At 39.8% G+C, this 16,318-nt stretch overlaps 2 protein-coding genes across 2 annotated transcripts; one reads left to right on the forward strand and one right to left on the reverse strand.

The window, feature by feature from the left end:
- Nucleotides 1–326: 326 nt before the first annotated feature.
- Nucleotides 327–4,468, reverse strand: LOC146989350 (uncharacterized). The gene is made up of 6 exons (XM_085773047.1): nt 4,426–4,468; nt 2,381–2,428; nt 1,480–1,660; nt 1,289–1,390; nt 857–934; nt 327–692 (listed from the first exon to the last, which is right to left on the reverse strand). Exons 1-6 carry the CDS (start codon nt 4,461–4,463, stop codon nt 501–503), a joined length of 639 nt encoding a protein of 212 aa, XP_085629173.1. The 5' UTR covers nt 4,464–4,468; the 3' UTR covers nt 327–500.
- A 747-nt stretch (nt 4,469–5,215) lies between these two features.
- Nucleotides 5,216–12,693, forward strand: LOC146989351 (heat shock 70 kDa protein 12A-like). Its single transcript, XM_085773048.1, has 4 exons — nt 5,216–5,716; nt 9,221–9,445; nt 9,535–9,706; nt 11,629–12,693. The coding sequence occupies exons 1-4, from the start codon at nt 5,339–5,341 to the stop codon at nt 12,663–12,665; spliced, it is 1,812 nt and encodes a 603-aa protein (XP_085629174.1). The 5' UTR covers nt 5,216–5,338; the 3' UTR covers nt 12,666–12,693.
- The last annotated feature ends 3,625 nt before the right edge of the window (nt 12,694–16,318 follow it).

Consider the following 16,318-nt stretch of genomic DNA (forward strand, 5'->3'; position numbering starts at 1 on the left):
CTGCTCTGTTATGACTGAGAGATGTCTAGTGGCAGATGATACACACTGTTTGTCTTTATACCAAAATCAAATGATGAAGGAGTTGGTGGAAAAAATAAATGTTTAAACAGTAACAAATATATTCTGTAGCACCAGTCACTTTGATTATGAATTTTATTAAATTGGTGATGAACAAAACAGAAACCTGAATCAGACTTACAAATACTTAACAGAGCGATAACAGTATATAACTGAATGTTCTTCTTTTTCACACTTTGAATATGGGCGTGTATTATTATTATTATTATTATTATTATTATTATTAAAGTTATATTTGTATATGATGATGGAGCACAGTTAAATAACAATTTCCTGCAAGGGATGAAAAATTAGGTATTGTGATTAGGAAAGCATATTCTTTTCTGTTTCAATTCACTTCATTGCCAGATGAAAACAAACAACCAAAACTTGCATTTCTTATAATCAAAGTCCAAAGTAACTTTAAAGCTTTAGCGTTGTGATCAAATAGCTGAGCTGCTGCTGTCGGTGTCATTGGCAGCACAAGCTCTGATTTCTCGAGGGAAAATGTCCCAAGTATCCATCCCAGGAGTGTGATTGTCCCAGTCTGGTTGGAGAGGAGGGTTGTTTAGAGCCATCAGGCGAGCCAGCCAGCAGCATTCAGAGAGCAGCTGATCCCAGGAGTACTGGACTTCCTGTTGAGAGAGAGAGGGAGGAGAGTCATTCACACTGTGACGCCTCTACTGGCTGTACCTAGCTTAAAGGGATAGTTCACCCAAAATTCAAATGAGTGAAATTAGAATTTTGGGTGAACTATCCCTTTAAGTACATCTACTGTGTGTGCTGATACCAAACTAACCTGAGAAGTAACTCCACTCTCAGAATGGTACAGAACCATCTGAAGATGCTGCACAGCCAAGCCTCTGTACTCTTTGACCTGGAACAGAAGATGGTTCTTACTAGGGGTGGGAGAAAAAATCCATTCACATAAATATCCCACTTTTTTTATTTTAATATTGTGCAATGTGCATTTGTTAGCCTTTTTTACATACAGAGAGTACCGTTTTAGAAAAGGGTTTAAGTTCACTTTATAATGGAGTATGTTAATGTTATATTATTAATGTTAATCGGCAATATCGTAGAATTGCAATTTAAAATGAATCGCCATCCAAAAAATCATAGAAGAATGGAATGGGGAGAAAAGCATATCGTCCCAGCCCTAGTTCTTACAGAGCTGCAGTGCAGCAGCTTTAATGAGCCAGTGTTAGACAGCAGTCTTCCTGCTCTGTACCTTCTGAGCTGTCAGTCCACCACCACCCTCAATCAGTCCATACACTTCATCTATCTGCTTCTTCTTCCTCTCCATTTCTTCTGCTGCAACTTCAAACACTTCCTATAATCAACAGGGGGAGAAAGAAACACTGTAAAACCTCAGTTCAACACTAGAGACTGAGTGATCCGTCTCATCAGACTCTACTGTACCTGAATACGACGTTTGATGTCCTCTGGCTCTTCTCCACGTTCCCTCAGCTGATCTTTGATGGAAGGCCACTTACGCACTCTCAGCTCGTCATACATCTCAGTCAGTCTGCTTTTGCTGACTGGGCTGTTCATGCTCTCAGTGTTTCCTGTCTTTATTGAAGCACTGACGTCCTCTGCAACTCTGCAAGAATCAACGTTTAAACTTATCAAATCCAGAAATAAATATCATATAATATAATGAATCAAATTCAGTCTGAAATGTTTTTTCTAATTGTATTCCATGTTTGACATCTGAGGCCAGTTACTACTTTTTGAGAAGGGCTTGGCTTAAAGGGACAACGAGGAGTTTCTATTTGGTTATAAAAAAGTCTGATATTAATGTGGATGAATCTACGTTACCACTTGTTAATGGTCCATTTTAGATAAATATACGGTTTTGTCTCTATGGTTATTTTGTTATTATTAGTGGTGGTGGAAATGCTGGGCGAGCCGACCAGCGTTTCTTTACTTTCGGTTTCGTGGCGAGTCATGAGAATAACGCCGCCGTATGAATCTCCGTTTATGGTGGGAACTACGACGGTATGTGATCGTCTTCCAACCTCTGACTTTAATTCTTGATGAATGAAAACATGAGTCTGTCTTGACCCGGTCAAAGAATTTCACGGTGCGGAGGCTCATAAATGTAGTGTGAAGACACTTTGCTTTTCCTAAACTCCTGGTTGTCCCTTTAAACTGCTGTGGTAGGGAAGTGAGGTGGGACTAGACTGGAGTGTTGATTTGGTTTTGAATGCCGCTCTGGCTGTTCACGTCAGAAATAATGACAGGAAGTGATGATGTCTGGAGGGTGAGCTGCTGCTAGCTGCTGCCAGCTGGAATGGGATGTTTGCTGTGTGGTCAGTACCTGTCTTTGAATGACTGGAGTTCTTCCTCTTTTGCTTTACGAGCAGATCTGAGAGGTGAAATATTCAACATGTGAAAAACATCTTGATCTGCTGTTGCACAGTAATGAAGCATCTGTGAGATGAATCAACTACAATAAACACTTTTCACTAATTGAACATTTGAGTATTATGAGCACATCACTGGTTTCAGTGGAACACCGGAACATCTTAAAGGGATAGTTCAACATTTTGGCAAGTTGGCCCATTGCCATTGTAGGGGAGGAAATATTCATCAATATTCAATAATATCTCCCCAGTACGTGTCTTGTCTTTCCGGTGTTAAGATGAGGTTTTCAAAATAAAGTAAAGTAAATACTCGTTTAATCTGACTCCATTTAAAAATAACTTTACTCTGAAATATTGGTGGAATTAAAAGTTAATCAATCATTTAAAATATAAACACTTTAAGAATCAATTCTATTGTTAACAAATCTGGAATCAGTCTTAGTTCAGTGATGGTATAGATTATTAAAACCACTCAGTGACCTTCTTAACATAGAAGAATAGCCCTGATGCCTGGGTTGAAGTATTCAGAGGTAATAACATGATACTCAATCTTATCTGTCCAACTCAGAGGTTAAGGGTGTGAATAGTGCCCAGTGAAAATTACCATATAACTAAGATCTTTTAGACTAACTTAGTTCAGGGATGGCAGATATAGACTTAAACTATCCAGTAACCTTCCTAACATAGAAGAACAGCCCAGACACATAGGTTGAGATATTCAGAGGTCATAAAATATAACTCAATGGTTAAAGGACATGATACTCAATCTTTTCTATTCAACTCAGAGGTTAAGGGTATGAATGTTACCAAATGAAACTTACCATATAACTAAAGACCAAATCAATATCCAATAACAGATTCTCAACTATTTAGAACAAAATCTCAAGACAATATTAGAAATAAAAGATTCTATGACACACCTGGTGTGTGGGAGCTCTGGTAAGCAGATCAACTCAAAGTGAGGTTCTTGCTCTTTCCCTTAAGTATCCAACCAGAACAGAAACACTTCTAACTCACATAACAATTGGGACTTTGCATGGAGATACCATTCACATCTGGAGACCTTTGATCATCAGGGGGTCTTTTCATATGACAATGAGTCACCTACACCTTTATACTTCTCGCACTGAGACCAACAGAGTAAATCAGGTAAATAGAAGGTGTTTACATTTTAGAGTGATGAGAAACAGTTCCCAAATGATGAGGTTTGAGCCTAGGTGGTTGATTAGTTTACAGATAATCAAAAAGGCAGAGAATGATGACATTCAGTCTGGAGAAAACCTTCTACTGTTTCAGAGACAACATTTCAGGGTGGGTGTCTGACTGTCTTACACCATAATCCCTATAGTCATAGCAGTAGGTTCGTTACCTTTAATTGTCGGTGCAAGCTGTTTTTAGAACGGCGGAGCAGAGCCGTGAGCTGCTCAGAGCTACGCTACGGAGGCTCATTATGGGATTTCTTGGTTTCCCTCATCATCAAACTCATCAAATACACAATCCAACAACTCCACAACGCTCTGGTGGACAAGTTGTGAGCTGCACATTCACCACGCTATGAGATAATAACGGAACATCATGAGATGAGTTGTTTTAGAGGTAAATCAGAGACAAGAAATCCCATAATGAGCCTCCGTAGCGTAGCTCTGAGCAGCTCACGGCTCTGCTCCGCCGTTCTAGAAATAGCTTGCACCGACAAATAAAGGTAACGAACCTACTGCTATGACTATAGGGATTATGGCGATGGGCCAGTTTGCCAAAATGTTGAACTATCCCTTTAAAGATTCACTATGATCCACTCCAATAGCAGTTACAGTCTCAAACAGCTGAGTCAGCAACACACTGACACCACTTTAACATCACGTTCAGAGTTGATGAAGGTGGTAACTACTTAGTAGTTGTCAGACTGAGTCCATGTGGTGTAGCTTACACCGTTACATACTGTGCTGGATTTAAAATCTGTTCTATGCATCTTTAAAAGTCTTTAAAGAAATATATCTACCTCTCCTTGTTCAGTTCCTTTTTGTAATATTCATCCATCCCACCAAACCTGTTTAAAAACAGAAAGTTAACCCTTTATTATCGACTGATTCCAGATCTGTGGAGTAAAACTGCCATCAGCTGAAAAGGTTTCATGCTGTTATTGAACACAAACTGTTTTACAAGTGAGATTAGAAGAATACTTACCCTGCCCCTTGAAGCAGCAGTTTATAAAATTCTTCCAACTTGGACACACTGTGTTTTTAAAAACAGCACCAGAAAATGGGTTAGTTGAGTGAGAAGTGGAGCACAGATTCATTAACATCATTCACTCTGAACGTTCATGATTGTTCAGATGGTTATTTCTACATTTTCTGTCAAGTTCATTCATTTCATACTTTTACTGACTGATTTTACACATTTCTTCCTAACAAACAAAAGAAACATGTTATCAGTGTTGAGTTGCTTGAGTCAGAACTTGTTGGATCTGGTTTCATACAGTACCTGACCGTGACTGCTTCCAGATCAGATCTGTGGAGTAAAAAAAAGGGTGAAAACATATTGAACAAAGTGGTGAAGGGTCAAATACAGTAAAGACCACACACACACACACACACACACACACACACACACACACACTGACCTTGTCTCTTTAAGTTTCTGTCCAAAGTCATTGAACCCAGTCCCACTGTGAAACACATGATGGATGGATGGATATAACACTTAATTAAACCATTAATACTCTTAACAGTACAAAGATCTAAACCTGAACACAGTATAGTTAAGAGAATTGAGTTTCCATTTACCCAGATTTGCTTTGATGTCCACTCATTTTGCTTTGTTGCTTCGCTGTTGCTCCGTCTCTGGGTGGAATGAGGTTAAAGTGAAAGTTACACCAGTATTTATATGTGACTCCACAAACTGAGCAGGTTTGGATGGGAGTGTTCTCAGTCTGCCCCTCCCCAGGCAAAGCTGATAAATACAGTGCAACTGTTGCATTTCAGCACTCTGATCCTTCTCCTGCTGTGAAGATGGACGACTCGTACGTCATCGCAGTCGACTTCGGCACTGCCTTCAGTGGGTATGCTTTCAGTCTAACACCTAGAGGAGAAGAAGTCGATCCACAGTTAAAGCGCTGGGGTGAAGAGGTTTCAAGAGACACCCCAAAGACCCCAACCTGCATCCTTTTCAATGAACATGAAGAATTTTTAAAGTTTGGTTATGACGCCCAAATGGCTTATGGTGAAATGTGTGGTGAGGAGGCAAGAAAACACCTCTTCTTCAGTTGCTTCAAGATGTCCCTCTATGACACAGTAAGTACCAATTATGACAATGTTCTTCATGGTTTATCATAAAATGTCTAGTTTAAGTATGATATTCTATGTATTTTTGTAATATATCATCAAACAGATTTATACACTGCAAAAATTCAATATCTTACCAAGAATATTTGCCTTATTTCTAATCAAAATGTCGTTTCTAGTCAAAATAAATCTCATTTTTACTTAAAATAAGACTCATCACATTAAAAAGTAGCTTGTTTTCAGACACTTTTTACTTTTTTCAAGCAAATTTTCCACTTGAAATAAGTAGAAAAATCTGATATTGGTCAAGTTTTTCTTTCTTATTACAAACACAAAAAACTGCTTTCACTGGCAGATTTTTCTACTGATTTCAATTGAAAATCAGAGGTGAGTAATAACGCGCTACATTTACTCCGTTACATTTACTTGAGTAACTTTTTGGATAAATTGTACTTCTAAGAGTAGTTTCAATGCAGCATACTTGTTACTTTTACTTGAGTACATTTCTTCAGAAGTAGCGGTACTTTTACTCCGTTACATTGAGCTACATTCCGGTCGCTACTCGCTACTTTTTCTTATCGATCTGTTTATGTTTTAATGGAGATACTTCTGAGCCTCTGTCACGTGACTGCGTTTCACCAATCAGATGTAGCCACTCGCGACGTTTGCCTCCGTTTAACCAATCAGACAGAGCCAGGCAGTCACATGACCGCTCACAAACTCTCTGCGGTAAACAGGACGGCCACTCTGCCTCAAATTTGAGAAACTGCGGCTAGTAAATGATCAGGATGACGTCAGCCCTGGTATGTCGTGGATAATGTCCGTGAAGGCAAAGATATTAAATATAAAGCGTCTGTGGTGAAGGTTCTCAGTCATCCAGGTCGTCTTATTCTTCTTCCTCCCCAGGAAGTTTAAACCCCATACACACCTGGAGACATGTGACTCCTAGTCACATGACCACCCCTCCAGTTTCAGGGTGTGGTCATGTGACTGAAGTCTAGGGGGTGTGGTCATGTGACTTTGGTTTTACTAGAAACCGCTAGAAACCAATCATAGGACCACACTCTGGGTTTAAATACCTGGTTCTGGCATTAGTCTCAGAACTGAAGAAGCCTCTTGGATGAGCGCACACACACACACACACACACACACACACACACACACCCTCTCTCTCTGTGTCCCTGACACAAACACCATCCCTGTAATGTACACTCTAACAAATGATGTGCTGGCTCAACGTAAAAAAAAATTGAGGTAACAATTTCCATGGATATTTTTAAGTTATTTCAATTTACCTAGTATTAAGTACATGCCACAAGACTTCTCTAGTTTTGTAAAAAAAAAAAAAAAAAAAAAAAGAAGTCATTTAGCCTTTTGTCTTAGTTGTTAAATGTTGTTGTTTGGTAATATCTGAATTTTTTCATTGCTATTATATTTCTGTGTATTTGATGAGGCCTAACGTTACATTTACGTGCTGATCATTAAACGAACAAATCAGAGGTTACTCAGCAGTTACTCAGTACTTGAGTAGCTTTTTCACCAAGTACTTTCTACTCTTACTCAAGTAAATATTTGAATGGCTACTTTTTACCTTTACTTGAGTAACATTATTCTAAAGTAACTATACTCTTACTTGAGTACAATTTTTGGCTACTCTACCCACCTCTGTTCAAAATTAGTTTGAAACAAGTGAAAATGATCTAAAAACAAGTTAATTTTTAGGTGATGAGTCTTATTTTAAGTGGAAAGAGATTAGTTTAGACTAAAATTGAGACATTTTGACAAGAAAGAAGACAAATATTCTTGGAAAGATTTTGAGTTTTTGCAGTGTAATGTGATGTAATAATGTAATTCTACTCTTCCATATTGTTAAACTTTGTGTAGACCTTAGTAAATCCTAGGGCTGTCATGTGATCATGATTAATCTGATTAAAAGATTTAACGCAATCAGCCCATCAGCAGCGCAGAATCGCTCAACTCAAAATCCCTGAAGCGTCTCTGGCGTTGCATTTGGGGCAGTTGTCCGAGTAGACTAGGGACACACCGGCCCCAGAAGCGCTGCCAAGCGCCGAAGCCCTCCCGTCCCGTTCACACCAGATGCGCATTTCTCCGCACTGGTCCACAAGCGCTTCTGCCCCTCAGCTGTGTGTGTGTGTGTGTGTGTTAGAGCCCTGCAAGGGCCCAGGACTTCGGCCCCAGCCCGGCCAAATATTACATCATTAACACTAGACGGTCTGACGGGCCTTTAAAAAAAAAAAAACTTTGAATGTGTTTGATGCTTTCTGAAGCCTATGAAATACACTTGATTTCAGAGTATTTATTCCTATATTAAGGGCTTCATATAACAGCTGTTAAAGACCAGTGTGGCCAGCTGTGGCACGCGAGAGAGAGAAAAAAGACACTTCACAAACTTTAAGTGAGGACAGAATAGATGTTGATTTAGTAAACACTGACATGCAGTGGTGGACAGTAACAGAGTAAAGTTACTTGAGTACTGTACTTCAGTACATATCCAGAGGATTTGTACTTTACTTGAGTATTAGATTTCTTTGGTACTTATTACTCTACTTGAATACATTTCCAAGACATATATTTTTACTTTTACTGGAGTGAATTAGTAGGAAGGCTGAAAAGTACTGGTTACTTTCAGGTCTTTGTCTAAACTCCTATTGGACACCAGCTGTGTTTGTCTGTGAAGGAAACCCTAACCCCTAAAAGCAGCACATCAGTGCAGCTGAGCAGCAAAGACTTCATTCTCACTAACAAGAGTTAAAAGCTCCTTACATTCATTTACAAACTATTAGAGTCATTCATTGATGTGGACAATAAGACATTTACTCTGACTCTGACTTTGACTTACAGTACATTTAAAAGCATGCACTTTTGGATACTTAAGTACCTTTAAAAGCAAGTAGTTTTTTACTCTTACTGCAGTAACATGTGGACTGAGCTACTTTTACTTGTAACGGAGTACATTTTGACCAGTAGTATTTGTACTCTTACTCAAGTACTGGGGTGGAGTACTCTGTCCATCTCTGCTGACATGTTAGAGGGCCTAAACAGTAATCCCTATGCACCATACTCACCCTCGTGTTTTATTTTGAAAATTGACAATCGGTCAGACAATGTCAACAAGTCTTAGTAGCTGCTGAAAAAGGAGGAACAGGGCCACATTAATGTGGATAATGTGGAACTGTTAAGGTGTTTAATAAACATGTTAAGTGTAAATACTCTTCTTTCTTCAGTCTGTTTGCTCATGCAAAATAAAGCACAATTAATAGCCTGTAGATTAAAAATGAATGATATTTAATTGTGATAAATCCAAATGAATCCACAGCAACCCTTTGATTAATCTGATTAAAAATTCTAATCGTTTGACAGCGCTAGTAACTTCAGATTGTCACAGAGATGAGCATAAAAATTCACTGAACAACATGCAAAGTTATTGTTAAAACATGTCACAAGACAGTTGACCCTAAAAACACATGTGAATATCTCGTCACTCACCGACAGAAACTCAACAGGGATGTGACGATCGAAGCTGCAAACGGGCAGTCGATGAAGGCCCTGAAGGTTTTCACAGAAGCTTTACGCTACATGAAAGAAGACGCACTGAAAACGATCCAGACCAACACCCAGGGGAGGAAGTTCATCGCCTCCGACTTCACCTGGGTGCTGACTGTCCCCGCCATCTGGGATCCTTCAGCTAAACAGTTCATGAGAGAAGCTGCAACTGAGGTAACGCTGAAAACATCAAGTGTTGGTAAATGTGCAGTAAAAGTTTTGCTTTTGAAAGTGGCTGATGAGTTTTTCTCTTGAACATCCAGGCTGGTATTGTGACTGAAGAAACCAAAGACAAGCTGGTCATTGCACTGGAGCCAGAGGCAGCCTCAGTCTGGTGTAAGAAGCTGCCGGCTGAAGGTTTCATCGCACAAAACCAGGGAGGAGACACATTAGACCAGACACCAGGAACACAATATATTGTTGTTGATTGTGGAGGTTATGTGTGTGTTTATTGTTTTTCTTTTTATGTTATATCAGAATAATTCAAATACTGACTATATTGTCCATGACAACAAACCTAATCATAATTAAAAAGTAATTTGTTTTGTTACTTGTTACTTTGCAGAAAAAGTAATTGAATTAGTAACTGTGTTACTACATTATGAAAGTAATTACAAGGAAAGCATCACTTCTCTATAAAATGCTTAACTACGTCAAACTAATTTACTCTACCTGAGCCAATCACCATCACATATTACAGTTTTTCTCCATTGCTAAGACACGTTTCTGTAAAGCTTCTCTCCTTTTCTCTAAACTGTGAACACAAACCCCAATTTTCAAGCTACGTTCACAAAACCTCAGACTCTTCTTGCAAAACCAAACTTTCACCTCAAAACAGTTCAATCTGTTCTCAAAACTGAACTCTGTTGTCAAATCGTGCCCCGAGTCAATCAACATTAAAACCACTACTGAGCTTCACTAAACACTACATAGACAAATAGAAAACACAACGCTCAGCACATGAAGCTGTAGAAATAAATGTTTATCGTTCACTGTAGCTAAAGGCATGTTGCAAAACAAAACACCTCTGCATTTACACTGTAGCACTTCTCTCCTTCCCTTTCTTTCACCCTCCTCCCTCCCTCCCCACATCCATTTCATCCCCTTTTCCTTCCTTCTTCTTTTTTCTTCCCAGTTCATCCCTCCCTCCCTCCTTCCCTCATCCTTCACTCTGTCATCTCTCATCTTCTCCTCTTCCTCTCCCCCTCCTCTCCCTCCATAAATGCACGTTGCAAAACAAAAAAAACTGTGCATTTAGCACTTGTACATAGTACAACTGTAAAAAAAAAAAAAAAAAAAAAAGAAAAAAGTACAAAAACCAGAAATCCTGTGCATTTTACACGTAGCACTTGTACAGTACAAAAACAAACAGAAATCTTGTGTATTTAGCACTTGTATGCAGTAAGCCTGCGTAAAAATAAAGTACAAGAATATACACATTAGAAGTGCACAACTCAGCCACAGCATCATTTCTCTGTACTGGATCAGGCCACAGGACTTCATCCTGAACTAGCTACAGTATATGTTCCCTCACATCATTAGACACAAGTGTGATCAGATTGAGTTGTTGTGTTCAACCGGTGAAACTTGTGCTTTACTTGTGTTTGACTTTTGCCACCTGTGCTCAGCATTATGCAACACAGGTGCATCACAATGAAAATGTGTTGGTGAGTTGTGTCTAAACAGGTGAAAAGTGCTGATGGTTTTACCAAAAGAGTGACTGATTCATGGGTTCAGGCAACTGAGCACTTGGTTCAGACAACAGGGTTTAGTGTTTTAGCAACTGAGAAAAATATGCGGTTGTCTCGCCTTCCTTTCCCCCTCACCCGCCCTCTCTCGTTGCTGAGAGACTGTCTGCTTTCCATTAGTTACACTGTTTATTTATAACGCCGTTATTCCCATCACTGCTTTTAAACCATGAACCAAGACTTACTCCAATGGTTCCTAACTGTGCTTCAGTTTACCGACTGAACCTAGACGTTTCGGTAACACTTTACTTGAATAGGTATTCATCAGATTGACATAACACTGTCATAACCATCAATGAATACTTCTGACAGCTGTGGTTAAGTGTCATTCGGTAAGTTATGTCACTTTTGATGCAAAGTTGACATTGTTTGAGATGTTTTTGTTATGAGAACTTGACATCATTTTTAAAGTTTGGCAATTAGGTCTGCTATGACAGTTTAAATTGTCTTTATGTCAAGTTGTTGATGTTTATGACAGCTGTTATGTCATGGTTATGACAGTTTTATGTCAATCTTATGAATACCTATTCAAGTAACGTGTTGCCGAAGTTTCTATTATAATTTGTTGTCATGGGTGAAAGTGTCTGTAACATTCTTTTTGTGTTGCAGGTGGAACTATTGACATGACAGTTCATGAGGTGCTGGAAGGAGGAGCCCTGAAGGAGCTGCACAAGGCCTCAGGAAACGACATGGGAGGTCAAACTGTTGACAAGAAGTTCAAAGAGTTCCTCAGAGAAATCTTCTGTGATGGTGTCTGGGATGAATTTGAGAGAGAGTTTCCCAGTGAGGTTCAGAGAATGATGTATGATTTCACAGTTCTCAAAAAAACAGAGAGAGATGTTCAGATCACCTGCCAATATAATCTTGGAGAAACAGCTAAGAAAAAGAAAACGATGGAGCAGTTCTTTGAAACAGTGCAGGGTGCTTCCTGGAACAGCGGGTCAATCAAAATCACAGAAGAGAAGATGAGGTCCTTCTTTGATGAGTCTCTGACCAGCGTCACCAACAGTCTCAGAGAAATCTTAGAGAAAGACCTGAGCATTGAGTTCATCGTGGTGGTGGGGGGCTACGCTGAAAGCGAGATCCTCCGTCAACACATCATCAGGGAGTTCAAACTAAAGTGTAAAGTGCTGTGTCCTGCTAAGCCCCAAGAGGCGATTGTGAAGGGAGCTGTGATGTTTGGAACAGAACCAGCTGTGGTGGCATCTCGCAAAAGTGCCTTCACTTATGGGGTCGCTACCACTGAGAGGTTTGATGAGTCCAAGCACAAGGCAGAGAAGAGATTCACTACCAAGGATGGAGAAGATCGGTGTAAAGATATCTTCGAGAAACTTGTAGATATTGATGAGGATGTGGGCTGGGATGAAACCAAGTATTACACCTTTTGTCCTGTAGAGGCCAATCAGACAGGAATGAGGTTCAGTTTTTATCAGACAGCCAGAACACCAGCTCCATTCTACGTGGATGAGTGGGGAATAGAGGAAATTGGCTCCTTCTGTGTTGACATGCCAGACGTTACAGGTGGCACGGATCGTAAAGTCAAACTGGAGATCAGGTTTGGCTTCACAGAAATGATAGCAACTGCTACTGACATGAAGTCCAAGTCAACAGCATCAGTCAAGCTCGACTTCATGACTCAGGAATAAGAAATGTTTCAGCCAACACAGTTGGTGAGATTTGTGTCAGAATTGATGAGGCATTTCCTCCATAAATAGTGAAGCGGTATGTCAGGGATCTAGAACAGATTCTATGTGGGCTACATATTTAGAAGGTTTTTCATTCTGATTGTGATACAGTACTAAATATGTAAAAAATAGTTTTATGAAAATAATTCATAAGCCATTTTTTCTGGCAAAAACAACAATATGCAACATAGTAGCTAAGGCAGTGTACAACACAAAGCCTTGACTTTAACTTTTGGGTCAATTTGGGAAAATTTGTAGCTCAGACACCTGATCTTATAAACCTTTTAATATATTGGACTGATGGAATGATTATTGTTCCGTTCATGTTGCTTATGGAGCTAAATGACATTTGTTATGAATAATTATATGTGTTTTGAATATTGTGTAAAATCAATAAACTAAGAAAAAAGAGAAATGATGTTGAATTAAACACCTTTAACCCAACATGGCTCTACATGTGGGAGCGTTATGGAACCTGTAACAAGGCAGAACCTCATCACTACACAACTGAGACTGAACTTGTCCACTAACTGTTATGAATCCTGGATCATCCTCCAGAGCCTCACAGTCAATAAGGCAAGGCAAGGCATCTTTATTTATATAGCGCATTTCATACCAAGGCAACTCAATGTGCTTTACATCAATTCTTTTAAAGAACAGCATAAAACAGCATAAAAAAAACACAGTTAAAAGCAGGAGCAAAGAAGAATAAAAAAGTCAAATAAAAGAAAATAGATCAAATTCAAAGTTCTTAAAAAGAGCTCAGCTATAAGGGACCGTTCGTTATTTATGGAATGGGCCACCGGAGGAAAATGGGGGGGGGTCATGTCATAATATTCTTTGTTGAGGGGTGGGTCCACTAAAAAAAAAAGGTCAGTGAGGGGGGGTCATTCAACATTTTGTCTGGAGGACACTGCAATGCCCGCAGAAAACAAAAACAAAACAAAAACGGGACATTTCAAAGCTGCAAGCACTGATGACAATGAGAGCAACGGCCCCCGAATCACAGCGTTATTTTATGTTGCCCTGATCTGCCCAGAGTTGGTTTCGAACCCGGGTCTCCCGCACCGCAGGCGACGATGCTAACCGCTTCGCCAAGAACTCAATAAGGATTTTGCCCGCGGCTTAGCACGTCTTTTATGGGTTTACTTCAGTACCGTACAGAGGCTACGCTGCCTGCCTCATTGCGTAACTCTACATAGTCTGAGCAGCACGTACGTTCACGTTGCTTTCGTGAATTGTAAACAAACAGACGCCCCCTCGGTTTTAGCGTCCAGCAGTTTAGCGGCTAATTCAACTGCAGTGATGAATAACTGTACCGGAGACAACTTCATGAACTACATTTGAGGAATAAACGGCAGCTTTTACCTGACGGGAGACCGACGCCTGAGCTACGGTAGCTAACAGTTAGCTGGTTTTGCGTACTTTCCCTCTCTTTCTTACACACACACGCACGCGCACACACACACACACACACACACACACAGACACACACAGTTGTCTGTCATATCTGTCGTAAACCTTGTAATAATACGTTGTTGAGTGCAGTTCACATTATTGTTGCTTCGGTTTGAGTGTGGATTAATTGTTAATGGCTTGTTGTGTAATATGAGCTGGTCCAAAATCGCGATTCTGTTACTGATGAGTTGGGTTTTAATAACAGCTGATAAATGGCATGGATTGATGAGAAGGTGTTGCACACATGGTTGTCAAAATGAGTAGTGTCACGCCCTACGTGATGCGATGTCACGTGTCGATGGCTGGGGGGGGGGGGTCATGTATCTTTTGATAAGGCTTAATGCAGGGTCATGTTAAAATTTACTGACTCCGACAGGGGGGTCATGTAAAAAAAAAAAAAAAGTCCTGTGAATCCCTCCGGTGGCACTGATGATAAATAACGAACAGTCCCTAAGCACATGAAAAGAGAAATGTTTTTTACAGTTGACAGTTGGGGCTGATCTCAGTTCTGCTGGTAGTTTGTTCCACTTGTGAGCAGCATAACAGCTAAATGCTGCTTCACCATGTCTGGTCTGAACTCTGAGCTCCACTATCTGACCTGAGTCAGTCGATCTCAGAGCTCTGCTGGGTTTATACTCTACTAACATGTCATTCATGTATTCTGGACCTAAACCATTCAGTGATTTGTAAACCAGTAGCAGAACTTTAGAATCTATTCTGTAGCTGACTGGGAGCCAATGTAAGGTCTGAAGAACCGGGGTGATGTGATCTGATCTCTTTGTTCTGGTTAAAACTCGAGCTGCAGCGTTCTGAATGAGCTGCAGCTGTTTGATGCTTTTTTGGGGGAGACCAGTCAGAAGACCGTTACAGTAGTCTAGTCTACTGGAGATAAAAGCATGAATCAGCTTCTCCTGATCTCCTGATCAGTTTGGGACATTGTAACTGTCTGTGAGACAGACAGAGTTCATTGTTTAAGTTTATATTTCATATAAAAAACACAAAATATATGAAAGTTCATTAAGTGTTTAAAAGGATTAATAAATAGACATATAAATTCATGATAATAAGAGTTAAAAAGAGCTTACGTTTATAAATAAATTGATAAAAATGATTTCAGTTGTGATATTTAAAAACCTTCATGTGAGGACATTTTATTTTGAAAGTGTGTGGTCACATGACCCCCTGTTGTGTTGTGAGGGTGAACTGTGGGATTGTGGGTCAGAAGTAGAAAGTGGGACCACGGACAATGGAGGGAGGAAGTCATGCCACTGGACAGAGATAATTACACAGCGTTCAAGAGGCGCAAGCGGTAATTGTGTTTTGTTTCATATGTATTTTATTTGTGGTTGTGTACAAAATGCTTTGAGCACAGTGGACACTTCATGTGTTTGTTTATGTTGAGTTAGCATTTAGCTACAATGGACTCATATGGACTCTCTGCTTCTATTTGTAGTTTTCACGGTGTTCTATGATTTTACCAACGTCGGTGGAGAAGGAGAATAAAAGAATGAAAATCAAGACATCAGTATGAAGCGTGGCCTTTTGTTGAACCGGTGTAGCTACAGACATAAAACCAGGGGTTCATTTGAGCCCCTCTTCATTTTGGCCTCCCTGTGTTCCGGTACTGATTTGGGCAGATCCGGCATCTCTCAAAAAAAAAAAAATGTTCTAAAAATGTTTAAAATAAAATAATAATATGTATACGTATATTAATTTACAGAACAAATCCCCATAATTCCATGTTGTTTATTTGATTTAAAGGGACAACGAGGAGTTCTGGAAAAGCGAAGCGTTTTCACACCACATTTATGAGCCTCCGTTCAAAGACGATCACATACCGTCGTAGTTCCCACCATAAACGGAGATTCGGCGGCGTTATTCTCATGACTCGCCACGAAACCGAAAGTAAAGAAACGCCCAGCATTTCCACCACCACTAATAATAACAAAATAACCATAGAGACAAAACCATAGATTTATCTAAAATGGACCATTAACAAGTGGTAACGTAGATTCATCCACATTAATATCAGACTTTTTTATAACCAAATAGAAACTCCTCGTTGTCCCTTTAACGTCATTTGAAAGAGTCGGAGATCTGTTGAAGTTGACGCACTGATCGCGCCGTATATAGTTTTGCTTTTACTGCGCGCGTGC

Source organism: Trachurus japonicus, chromosome 3 (assembly GCF_045865225.1).
Source record: "Trachurus japonicus isolate A0001 chromosome 3, Traja_1.0".
NCBI lineage: Eukaryota > Metazoa > Chordata > Actinopteri > Carangiformes > Carangidae > Trachurus > Trachurus japonicus.